A 12,926-nucleotide genomic window follows, 5' to 3' on the forward strand; every position below is an offset into this window, starting at 1 on the left:
TATTATTATTATTATCATTATTATTTTCCTCTTTTCTGTCCTACTAAACTGTTCTTATCTCAACCCACGAGTTTTATTTCCCACCCCCCACCCCCGATTTTCTCCCCATCCCACTGCGTGGGGGGGAAGTGAGTGAGCAGCTGCGTGGTGCTCAGTTGCTGGCTGGGGTTAAACCACAACACAATTCCAGGGCAATTGTTATTAACTCAGCAGTTCTACAGTGCCATTTTGTAGTTAAGAATGTACAACCCTAGTTTTACTTGGATTTAATAAATCACAGAAAACATGTGCAAGTTTACAAAACTTAAATTTTGGAAATACTAAGCAGCAAATATTAAGTTAATTTATAATGCAGAATAAGTCAGCTGACTTTAGAGTCAGAACATTATTTTGCATATAAAGTCTGTTACCATTTGAAAAGGACTTTTAACAAATAACTGTCAGTTGTATAGAGCATAAGTTTAGCAAAGCAGTTATTTTTACCTGTACAAAGATAATGTAACCAAGTAAGCTTCCTTCCACTAAAATGCTGACTGTAAAATAATTCAAACTGCAAAACAAAATTAACTTCAGTTAGTCACACTACTTAAAATAGTTTATTATCACACTACCACCCCAGTGTAGAAATACTGGTTTTACGTTCACCATTTTGGATGCAAACATTGCAGATCAATTCATGACAGCATTTTCCTTTAGAAGATAGGTGATGACTGAACATCAGCTATTTACTGAACCACTTGAACATATTAACATACTTGATGACTAAATCAAAAAGACTGGTGACACATTCATACTCTCAAAGCGTAAAATACTGTAGTTAAACAGTGTGCCAAAGTATCAACTCTACTGAATTTAAAAGAATTTCTAGGAGGTTTTAGCAATCAATCTTGTTAGGTTTTATTATTCTGTTCCTTACAATTCCATATAAAAACATGTCTATTTTTAGTTTTTCACCTTGGTGAAATCATTCTATGTTCTAAGGCTTTGATTTCCTATTTAAAATCAATTCAGAAAATCCATTTTATTGATTTTTTTTTTTTTAAATAACATCCTTCAGAAAAACATAAACTTTTAGTTAACAAGTATTGCCCTCAGTCAGCTACACATTGACTTTCATGACAAATCTCATCATACATTCCTGAACATTTTTTAGGGGGAATTCCAAAAGACAAAGCTTGAAAGTGGGCACAGTTTTTGCCACCTTCCAATTTGAGTTTCAGGCTAGACACAACTACATAGTATGCAAACATCTCAGAATCAATACGTGGCTACAGATCCTCACATTTCTGTTGAAACCTTCCAAAACCTATGTTCACAAAGAAGCACACAATTATGATTAAGTAACATTTCAAAGTTGTGCTGACACCCAAAAAGTGAAGCATCCCCTCAAAATCAGTATTTTAAAAACCTTATATGCAAAACTAACACTAGTGGTAAAGCTAATTTCGTCCTTCTTTTTTTGATTTTTAGATGAATTTCTTGTCACTATGAGAAGTGCTACATCAATCATTCTGGAAAGTTTTTTCTCCTGATATTTAAATTATACAGACACACAAATATATAGCAGAACAGGAATATGAAAAAAAAATTACCTCTAAACAAGAAAAGGCCTTAAAAACAACTTAAAAATTCCTCTCTTCTTTAAGAAACAAAGTTTTTGGTTTTGTGCAAGTGAAAATTAGCTATGCAGTTTGAAATCTGGCACTAAAGTGCACAAGTCTGGCTACTGTAAATGAGACTACTTTCCACGAGACTCTAGGAATGCAATTCCTAGAAGATTCTTTCAAAGCTATATTTATGTACATTTAAATGCCATTTTCACCAAAGGAGAATAAGAAAAGGAAGGGCATAAATGAGCCGTGGACTGTGATAAGAAAAATGAAATTTATAGAAAAGCAGCAAAATCATCTTATTCTCATATTATATATAATCCATCAATCCTGCCATTCCTGGAAACTAGGAAGCAATGGAGAGAGAATGAGAAAAAGCCCTAGGAAACAAAAGGAAGCACTGGATGTTGAAAAACAATTAAAAATATTCTAGAATCTAAAAAACCTTTTGAGGACATGGCTTCCACCTTATTTATTCTGTGGGCTAAACCAATACAGAAAAGATACTCTGACAAGAAGGAAAAGAATAATTTCTCCAAAGACTAAGTGGAATTTTATGGTAAGGCTTGTAAAAATCAAGATTTTATTTTAACATATGTAATGTAAGAGTCTGATCATTTTGCTTGTAAGGAGAACCATAAAAATGGGCATTTTTAGTAGCTATGGCATTCTCTTGTATGTCCTCTGAAAATAACTGAAATTTCACTGAAAATCCAGCAGAAAAATTAAAATAGAACTCTGACCTTTATCCTATGTATTAGCCCTATAGCCAAGAAGAACAAATCAGACTGCATATATTGGCAAGTGCCTGCTAAACCTTAGTTTTAGTATTTAAGCTTTTTTTTTGTTTTTAAAGAAAAAAATTCAGAAGTTTTGCTCTCATACTTCCCATCTGAAAGAAACAAGAAATTGTGGCTTGGAGACTAATCCTAATTTAAGGTCTAACTGCTTTCTGGTAATGAGAAAAACTTAAGCAGATTTAAAGAATTTTTCCTTAAAATGGGATCAAACCTCCCTAAACCCCACATAGCCAACACTGTGTACACATCAATTTGGTTCACTCTGATTTGGTCTGGCAACTCTGATTAACACCGAAGGAAAATATAAAAAGGGGGACTTTTGACCTCTACGAATCAGGTGTTTCTCTACCCATAAGCTTACGTCGTATGAAAACCAGTATTTGTACACCATGCAAATAAATATGTATTTATAGGAATCTCCAGCAGTCTTGGAGCCTGAAAAAGCTGCTAAACAATTTGCCCAGTTACAGAGATATTCCCACAGTTTGGAGTGCAACTGCAAAATGTTTTTTTCTTTCTGAATCCCAGCCAGAATCCTGAGAGAACTCTCTCTTCATGGGTCAAATGATCAAATTTAACAGTAAAGGCAGACATTGTCAATTTTTCAAAGACTCCCCAAGGTCATGTTCTGTTTCCTCAGGGAATTATGAGTATAATTTACAGCATTAGGTCTAACTAGGTGACACATGAAAACATTTGCTCCTTTAAACTGGCAAAAAAGTGAAGTTAGGCAAGCAACCCAGCTCTGAGGTGCTTCTGAAATGCAAGTCTGTAACAGTTTTCCGACTAAGGCACGACTGACAACACTCCTATTTTAAGCCCACAAAGAACAGCAAAATGTCATCAATCACTTTCTGTGGATTCCATAGCATGGGTTGGGAACTATTATATTACTAAAACCAGGTGCCACTTCACACAGCAGAAATAAAAGCAGAATAAATAGTTCTAATACTTAGCAGTAGTACATGAAAAAGCTCCTTCACTGCAGAAACAGACATTTGCCATTATAATTTACATCAGATAGCTACTTAAGGTATAAAAATTGCTTAAAAAAATCTGTTATATCAAATAACATGAAATTTTTGTTGCCTAAAATGTACTTCACCATTAAGTACACTTCAGCAAGGATCAACACACACATTCTGTATTTTAACACAAACAGTGTACAAGGCAACATTTAGAACACAATAATACTATCAAAAGCAATAAAACATTCCACCTTTACAAAGCAGAAATAATCACATAAAAAAGAGAATATCTGGCCAAAGTAAAACCTTTACTGCTTTGAGAATTCATAAATTTAGCTTTAACGAAGTTTGCACGAGGCTTGATTTTGAACGGCTACTATGAAATACAGGACAAGAAACCTGTATCTGTGTTTTAATCTGCTATAAATCTGTCCAGATTTAATATTAGAAACAAAATCTTCTTTTATCTAAATATTAGGAATGGGTTTGAAAGCTAAGAATCAACGCAGTTCATTTGATTGTATTTATTAGTATCTCCCTCATCAATCACAAAGTGTAGAAGAGAGACGTCAAAAATAAAGCTATGCAAATACATACATAAATTCAGTATGTCATTTGGGTGACTCTTCCAAATTTCGTATGGATGGGAAACAGGATAGCCATGATTTACAAACAAAATTAAACAGCTCAGGTTTTTCTCTGTTAGAGTGATGATCTTTTATTTGGAGTTGTTTTACAATTTCCACATGTTTACAAGAAGCTTCCTACTAACCTACCATCTGTACACTTTTTTCCAGTTCCTGAGGAATTGCAAATGTAGAAGAAGGAGCCTGAGTTAGAGGCCATGCACCAGCCTAAAGGTATCAGGAAAAATAAAAGCATGAACATTTTCATACAACATATATATATTAAGAAAAAATAACACTATTAAACAGAGCTACAGTGTCTACTATGCCATAAGACATTCAATTTACACCAGAAGTTTTACTGCTCATTTTTTACTGCTAATTATGCATAACTCACTGAGGTATCAATTCAAGACAAGAACACAAGGCATTTTACATCACTATTGTTTAGTGTGCTAGTGGGTTAATTTTAAAAAGAAACACAAGGAAACTAAATTATTCCATAATGATCACAAGGTATAAGTTTCCATATGAGAAGTATTCATAGTTAGAAAAATTGTTCACTTGTTATCAAACCATAAAAATTAATTAAGTACAAATAACTCAATAGTAATAAACATACATTAGTACCTGTAGAACATATATCTGAAAACTAATTCCCAAATCTATAATCGTGTCCTGGTTTTTGATAAAGTTGTTGAATTTATTGTTGAGATCAGCACTAACACTCATGTCTGTATACATTCGATGGAGCTTGCTGGTAAATTCATAACCACAGGCTTGCTGTGAAGAAATATTGTAACAGGTTTCACAGTGAAAACAGTACTTATTATATAAATTACGCACATTCACTACTGAAGTATGAAAATCTAGTCAGCAGAAGCGTTGTTATAATTTTTACAGAGAACACTAGTTACAACAGAAAACAAACATTATAAAAGAAAATTATCACACTTATCTTAGTTTCACTTTCTATACATTGATTTGTATGAACAATGTTATTTTATAAAATTGAAAGATAGAGCTAGTTTATGAAAGTCCTTGGTACTTTTAGAATGTAAATATGAATTATTTGAACACACTTAATAAAACTACCCAAAAGTTCATAAAAATCTCAAATGCCCAGGTGATACTTGGCCATATAGCTTTCATAGACTACTAAGAAATTAGTTTTTCCTTTCAGCTATTGGAAACAGGATCTGATTGCCAAGTTATCTCTAGCACCCTCTGCTGCTCCCTCTCAACATTACATAGTCCTGTTTATTCTGCATTAGAAGAATATTACATTACCTTTAGTTTATTAATCATGGCTTCTTCAGAATCCATAGACATAGACAAACCATGAATTAATCTTTTTGCCAACATTCTGGCATAGAACTGCATAAAAAAAATCAGATATGAGGATTTTTAAAAGCATAACCACGTTCTTCAAGTATACTTTAAATGTAACATTTTAACATTTATTGAATATCAAAAGTTACCTTTTGGAATACGTCTTTGTCATCAATGTATTTGAAAACAGTAATGAAACTTGTAAGTTTGTCTTCTACTTCGTTCTCTGTCATTCCTTTTGCTGATTTCTTCAGCAAGTTGTCACAGTACTTGGCCAGCTCAAGTTAAAAAAAGAAAAAACAAATCCAAACCTACTTGTCAAGCTTGAGAACAAATGTATGCCAAGGTATTCCAAACTTCTACACAAATGTTAAAGCATGAAGTAAGTCACAGTCTGCAGTCTTATGTTCTGTTACAAGGGCTCTATTCATAGGTAAACAATACATACTACATCCAAAGAAAATACAAATTCTTTATGAAAAATTACAACTGCACCGATTTTGAACACCCACAAAATGTGTGTGCAGCTTAAGTTATTTATTACTACTGAAATACACACCTGAGGCTAACTCAGTGTGAGAAATGGATAATCATGTGATGGACCCTATGCCAATTCATTTGACAGTTATAAAAAAGTATTACTACTTTCTACAATAATATACATCACTTACCAACTCAGGTGCTTTGCAGATCGACTTGGGCTCCCTATAGTTAACTACTGATGTCAAAGCCTAAACAGGAACATAGAGAAAGAAATGTAACTAACTTAAAACTTTTATGAAATTTGAAGAAATCAAAAACATGTTCAGGGCAAAGACCATCCAAGACCCTACGAAACTGAACTACACAAAAGGGGATCAAAAAAGAAACAATGAATAAAAGGGCTTTAATTACTGCTCTGTGAGAATTTGCGTGTTGAACATTTTTAAGTTGAGATTTAAGTAAAAGTGGAAAGAGTAGAGGAATAGAAGTTAATTGCAAAAAGCAGGAGAACAAATTAAGTTCTGATTAGAAACTTAAAAGTATGAAGATTTTGGTATACAGCAATATGTATGGTCCAAAAGTATGGATGGAAAGAAACTGGGGAATAATTGCAGATAAAGCAGATTTGAGCAGCAGCACATCAGCAGCATGTATCTTGAGCTGAAAAACATACATGGTGTGCTCACAACAGTAAGAAAGGAACGATCTTTTGGTTGTTGGATTTTTTGATAGACTAAAGACAAGAAAAAAATATTGTTGAAAGTGGAAATTCAAAGCAATGCAGTACAAAAAATATGGTACCTGAACAAAACCTGAATATGATGAAAAAGAAAAGGAAGGAGATAATGGCAGTTTAGAATTGTAAACAAAGATATCAGAATCACGAAGATTAGTTTCTAAACTACATTATCACATTTAAATTAACATTTTAAACTAATACTGAACCAAAAATATTGCATGACCATAGTTCCTAGGAATGATAGTTCTATGGAAGGAAAACGTTATTATTGTTATTATTATAAGGAAGAAATAACAAGCAACTCTTTCATACAATGCCTCAACTTTCCAATATTTGATAACAGGGCCCTAGAATCCCTGTGAGAAAGGAATGCATGGCTTGACAAGAAATATGAAACTCTTTGAAGCTTAGAGGACTCTTTTAAAGTAATACCAGAGGCAACAATGGCAGTTTTGATATCTACCATGAAAAATTGACGAGGGATTAAGATTTTAAATATTTATTGTAATAAAGAATGCTGAAGTGAAGAACTGATGTATTTAAGGAAAAAGTACATTGTCTATGTGCCAGCAGATGTAGTTGTCAATCTCATTATTACTCCACCTTCTGGTACAGGACATTAATTGCAATTGAGACAGAAATGTATTAAGGTACTGAAATAAGTATTTGTTTTAAAACACTAAATAATTATTTTCTCAATGTCACGAGTACAGATGAGTAACTACTATTGATATTATTACTGGTATCTTCATCACTATGTCTTTCCAGATTAACCTTGGCTGAAAATTGTCAAAGCTTAGACTATGACCCTAACTACAAACTACAATTACTGTAAACACCACAAAAGAGCAATGAAACGTATGCATGCATTCTATGACAGGAAATTATAGATAGGAAAGTAGTTAAGTGCACTCTCTAGTAAAAAGATACAAGGATATATGGGAAAGAGTGAGAAATTAACAAATGGATTAGATAAAATGTCCTTTTTTTTTTTTTTTAGGAGGAGTCACCTAATCCCTCAAGAGCCCAGGCACGTTTTGCAGAATTTAGTAATAATAATAACAATAATAATAATAATAAAGTTAGTTGTTGTTGTTGCTGTTGTTGTTATTATTATTATCATCATTAAATTTATAGCAATTAGAACTGTTATCTTAAATCCCTTCATGGCTATGCATTTCAAAGAAAAGAGCAGCAAGTCTCTTTCCCTAAACAGGCTTATTTAACTTCAAGTGCAGTTCTCTCCTGGAAAAAGTTAGCTGTTGTGACAGTGATTGACGTAATGAGTAATGTAACTTTCCAGATATTTTCTGTAGTCAACTTGAAAAATCTAAACAAAGCTTCTATGTAAGTAATACTATCAGCAATCAGAGTTTAAACATTATGGCAGCAAGTAAATTCATGTTCAAATGCATGTCAGAGTTACCAAACTTCCACAAACCCACAATTTCTCTATTTATCATCTGCCCTTAAATTTACATTAAATGTGTCAACTCCTCTTTGTGTTTTGAATTATGATGAAAAGAAAGGTCTTTCTTTCAGGAAAAACATTTAAGTATTAAAGTGGTTTCCTTTGTACATATCTTTTCCTCTAACACTGGACTGTCTTTTGTTTCACTGCATTTCTAAACTAGAAAAACTGCACAAGAACTCTATCTTTGAACATATGTTGATGCCCTGAAGAATTTTGTCAACCTGAAACACGGTCCCACATTTTGTCTTCCAATGCTTTTTTTACTTAAGTAAAAGTTACCTTGTCAAGAGCACTCATAAAGTGTTGATCACCATTCAAAACAGTGTTGATGAGTTGAACAAATTTACTATGTACCTCCAAAACTGACTCCACAAACTGAGTTGGCATCTAAAAAAGGTAGATAAAACAGAAAGCAAGTTAATGAGGAAAGTAGTACTATCTACACACAGACATAGCTACATAAGTTGTACATTTTTTCCTAATTATTCTTTTTGATAAAAGTTAAAATCATAGTGATTAAGTCTTTGAGAGGATTGATTCTGTATTGTACTCTTACACTACTGTGTTTCAGCATGTTTTGGAAATAGTCTATGGCTACATTTACAGTCCTGCAATCAAACAGACACTTGAGTTTATACTCCTCTCATGCTGTCTATCTAATCTTTTCTCTCGTATCCTAAAATCCTTTATTAGCCCTTTCAAAAATCATTAGTGCTAACATGTAAATACAGCAATCAAGCCAATAAGCTACTGAAATAAGTAAGCTGCTGCTTCTCCTACACACTGACTTCAAAGAGTGAAAATCCAGATAAACCCTTTGAATTCTCCTGCATAGGACAGTTAGTGATCAAATGTAGTGCACCACATTTCAGCATAACATTTTGTACAGAAATGACTAAAATGAATTAGAGAAGTCCTTTTGTAGACAAACTGGCATGCAGTAATGCAACAGTGTGCAATGCACTGGCTGCATCACAGCTCCTGAAGTGCATTCCAGGTTACGCAGTAAAAATGTTTTGATGACAAAGTACTTAATCCACACAGTGGAGCAAGTATTTCACATTTTGAATTTATCTATGTAGGGTTGTGAATTTTCATCACCCTCATGGCTCTGCATTCACTTCCCTGTGTAGACACTACTAGTTTGAAAGAATAAGCTCAACAAACTTATAAATACTTTGAAAGCAAACTGTACTACTGAAGACTTCAGCCCATTTTCAGTATGCACGCAGGAGTTACGGAAGAGTAAGCACTCCTGTGCAGTCAATAAAAGAGTGAATTTACAACAGTTGGTGTCTATGTATTATTATAGACAGAAACACTGGATGGCTAAAGTCACCATCCTAAAGTGAGCACACATCTAGATAGCAAGATGTATACATGTACAAATATAATGCCAAATAAAAGCTTGTTTGTTTGTTTCTGTACAGCAATGCTAGAGGAACAAAAATGGAATTGATTAATTTAAATACATATGAACTGAAAAAAGTTTAACACACTTTAATAAAATAATTAAGCTACAGTATTTTCAGAAATTACATGAAAATATGAGACTACAAAGCTATTAGTGAAAAAACCACACTGAAATCAGGACAGAATGTCAAGTCCTTACAAATAACATATAATTAAACTAAAAGGAATCATTGGTTCCTAATGTACCAGAACAGCAAATGCTACTGACTTAGAGAAATTCAGGAAAAAAATACATACATGGAACAAAAGGACCTACTTGCCATGACAGCATTAAACAAACAACAATGAGAAATATCTAGCTGTAGTTGTTTCTGGTTAGATCACAACAATCAACTCTCAGGATAGATATGTGTTGCACAGCTAAGCGTGCTGATTAGAAGTTACAATTTATCTGTAATGTTCCAAACCAATTTCATATAGACAAAATTAAAAAAACAGAATAGAGTAAAAAAGAAAAGGGTAAACATTTCATCAGGAATGTTAATCAAATAGGTAATTTCAGCTGCCTGAGGAAACTCACATTTTCCTGAGAAAGATTGCTGGTTGCTCTAAGGCCCTCATCATGGATATGGTTTTGTAGTTCCTGAATCATATGAGGTAAACCACTTGACACAGCACGAAGTAGAGTATACATATTTGCCATGTCTGTAACAGAGATACATTTTTATAGAATATGCTTAGAAACGCTAAAAATCAACACTTAATATAGTATCATAATTTCACACAGAACTTTTCAAAGACCGAAACAAGACCAACTGTTTTGAAAAAAAAAAAAAATTCAACATACACTGGATCACTGACAAAAGAAAAAGAGGAAAGAGTAGGGCTAATAGCAGTATTTACTGAGCACTGCCATTGTGACTACCTCACTCTTCCAATATTTCTTATTTAGGAGAGACTCCGAGAGGAGAGGTGGGCTAGTATGGAAAAGTATTGTGTCAGTTTATTTTAATCCTTGGCCTCCCTAAATTTCCCTTAGCAGCAGCTGACTAAAATCAGTTTAGGTATCTTCTTGACTTTTTGTTTTCCTCCAGTGGTGGCTTGAAATTTTTCTCAGGTTAGAAAAGCTGTAAATAAGCAACTGCAATTTTTATGGTTTTGGGGTTTTTTTTGCAACAAAAGGATCCAAGCTCTGACCAAATTTGCAAAACTCTGAAAACTGAACACTATTAGATACAATTTAAGTTTGACTGTGAAAAATAATTTGTTTCACATAATAGATACCATCTTCCATGCAAGAATAAGCACTCTTTCAAGGGTAAGAGGCATGTAGTCATCAGGAAGTATAATTTTTTTAGTCAGGCAGGGAATATAACTATAAGAACATCTGCTTCTGTAAAAAAAATTTGGGAAGAGAGGTCACGAAAGATTCAGGACAATAAAAAGTGGCTGTGAAAAGAAGCCAAAATATTTTGTAATCCTGACCTGTCAAATGATGATGAAGAAATCTGTAAAGACAGAGCCATTGGTTTACAAATGAAAACACAAGCATAGAATATGATCAATTCTACAGGACACAGGACTTCAGTGTGTTTTTAAGCTAAGACAAGGAAAGAGAAAGAGTATTGGCTGAAAGAAGAATTGTTAACAGTAAAAAGAAGGTTTTGACTATATATTTGGAAGAATGAAAATGAATTACATGGTCAAAGAAAAATGTCATTCAGGGTTTAATTGGGCTTTCTAGATGAGCAACATGTATTAGTTGAAAATGCTGAAGTGCATAGAAGGTCATTGAATAAAGACAGTAAATTGTAATGCTAAATGAATACAACAAAAACCACTTCATGCTTTTTGTGACCATTGAGACTTACCACTTCTTTTCTCTTGTCTGATAATATTGTGACATTCTGCATGCAGAAACTGTAAGTGATCAGCTACCATTCTCTGTTGGCATTCATGAATCACTTTGCCATATGAGCTGGGATGCAAGTATTTCCGACACCGCATTTCTTCATCTTTTAACCTACCTAAAACCTACAGACAAGTTTTTACAGTGAGAGCTGATGAAATACTAACAACCATTATAGAACCGCGAATATACAACAGTATATGTATGTAGAACGAGAGACATGAGTAAGTAACAAAGTTAAAAAAGAACTTGTCTGGGATGCTGAAAAATTAAATTTGCTCTTTTGAATCAGGCTCTTACTAAATTAATATAATCTTCTACTCCGAGTACTGACTAGGCTCAGTCACTACTAGATATCTAATAGCACTTGGTAGTTCTCAAAATTTCTTCTTCCCTTCAATTATGTGACCAGTCTTCCCCAATTTCTCCTACCATACTTCTTATTCCTTCTGAGAAAGTTTTACCACAACACCTAATTATATAAGAATCACTTCACTGTTCCAAACCCATGTGCTTGTACGTAAACATCTGCTCAAAAGGTATGGGAGTACATCTGAGCTATTAATAAAAACTCTCTTTATAACTTCAATGAAGGAAATAGGCATTATCATAAAGTCAGTCATATGAATACTGACATAAAAGTCCTTATAACCAGTGAATATGAGGTGACCCTAGGGATAGTAGTGCAGCAGCAGACTGCTAATGATAGACAAAATTAATCTGCATTTGTTTTGGTTTAATTGAAGTCTTAGCCTGTCCCTGAATTTCATCTCACGTGTGCAACTGTTAGCTTATGCTCATTATTTAAAAGCAATCTCACCGCCTTCTCCTCAACTCTTCTATCTTTTTAGCGTGGACAGTACAGCACTGAGGACTGATCCTAATCTTGTATTAATCTTTGCTTTATCAAGCAAGGTTTAAGAATTACAAGTAATTTAACCACAACCTGACTTCACACACCACAAAGCAAAACAAAAGAAAATCCACCTCAGAATATGTAATTTTTAACAATGCTCTGTAACAACTCTACCATATAGTCTTCTCTAACCATTGTATTGTTAAAACTCATCTTATGCTACTACAAACAGAAGGAAAACAAGGAAGTGAGGAAGCAATACTGATCAACCTGATACGTGTTTTGGTATTTGTCTTTTTTTCTTCTTTTACTTTTTTTTTTTTTTTTTTTTACTTTTCATGCAATTGATTTATCATTTATTATGAAACCCTTTGAAGCTGATGGTCCACCCATGGGCAAGGTTTGTAGTTTGTATTCAGACTAACCATGACACCAAAAAGCATAGTTTAAACCGCATGAAAGCATACAACAAAGAACAACCATGGGAACAGTATAGGAAAACATGTATTACAATTATCAGTAAATTGATAGTATTAGATTTTAGTTATTGCATGTGTACAGAAGAATCTCTTACCTTCTCCATGTATTGTGAGCAATTTGACTCTTGCAATAAATTTGAAGCTTCTTGTTTATAATACTCCCCTGTTTCATTCAGAAAAGGACACTCAAAAATTTCCTGATAAAACTAAAAGGGAGAATTTTTTTTTAAAGGACAA

The 12,926-nt window shown here is 33.4% G+C and overlaps 1 protein-coding gene across 3 annotated transcripts in view; it reads right to left on the reverse strand.

The window, feature by feature from the left end:
• CUL2 (cullin 2) overlaps positions 1-12,926 on the reverse strand; it is a 54,775-nt gene that overhangs the window by 11,066 nt on the left and 30,783 nt on the right. For all 3 annotated transcript variants that reach the window (XM_010585372.1, XM_010585364.1, XM_010585380.1), the window contains 10 exons: positions 12,785-12,895; positions 11,317-11,479; positions 10,026-10,150; positions 8,312-8,419; positions 6,008-6,067; positions 5,486-5,614; positions 5,295-5,381; positions 4,635-4,787; positions 4,155-4,232; positions 484-550 (listed from right to left, as the gene is read on the reverse strand). In XM_010585372.1, the coding sequence (XP_010583674.1) occupies positions 484-550; positions 4,155-4,232; positions 4,635-4,787; positions 5,295-5,381; positions 5,486-5,614; positions 6,008-6,067; positions 8,312-8,419; positions 10,026-10,150; positions 11,317-11,479; positions 12,785-12,895 (1,081 nt within the window). The remainder of the gene's footprint in view (positions 1-483; positions 551-4,154; positions 4,233-4,634; positions 4,788-5,294; positions 5,382-5,485; positions 5,615-6,007; positions 6,068-8,311; positions 8,420-10,025; positions 10,151-11,316; positions 11,480-12,784; positions 12,896-12,926) is intronic.

The sequence above is a fragment of the Haliaeetus leucocephalus genome, unplaced genomic scaffold, assembly GCF_000737465.1.
Source record: "Haliaeetus leucocephalus isolate CR32 unplaced genomic scaffold, Haliaeetus_leucocephalus-4.0 Scaffold0, whole genome shotgun sequence".
In the NCBI taxonomy this organism is placed as follows: domain Eukaryota; kingdom Metazoa; phylum Chordata; class Aves; order Accipitriformes; family Accipitridae; genus Haliaeetus; species Haliaeetus leucocephalus.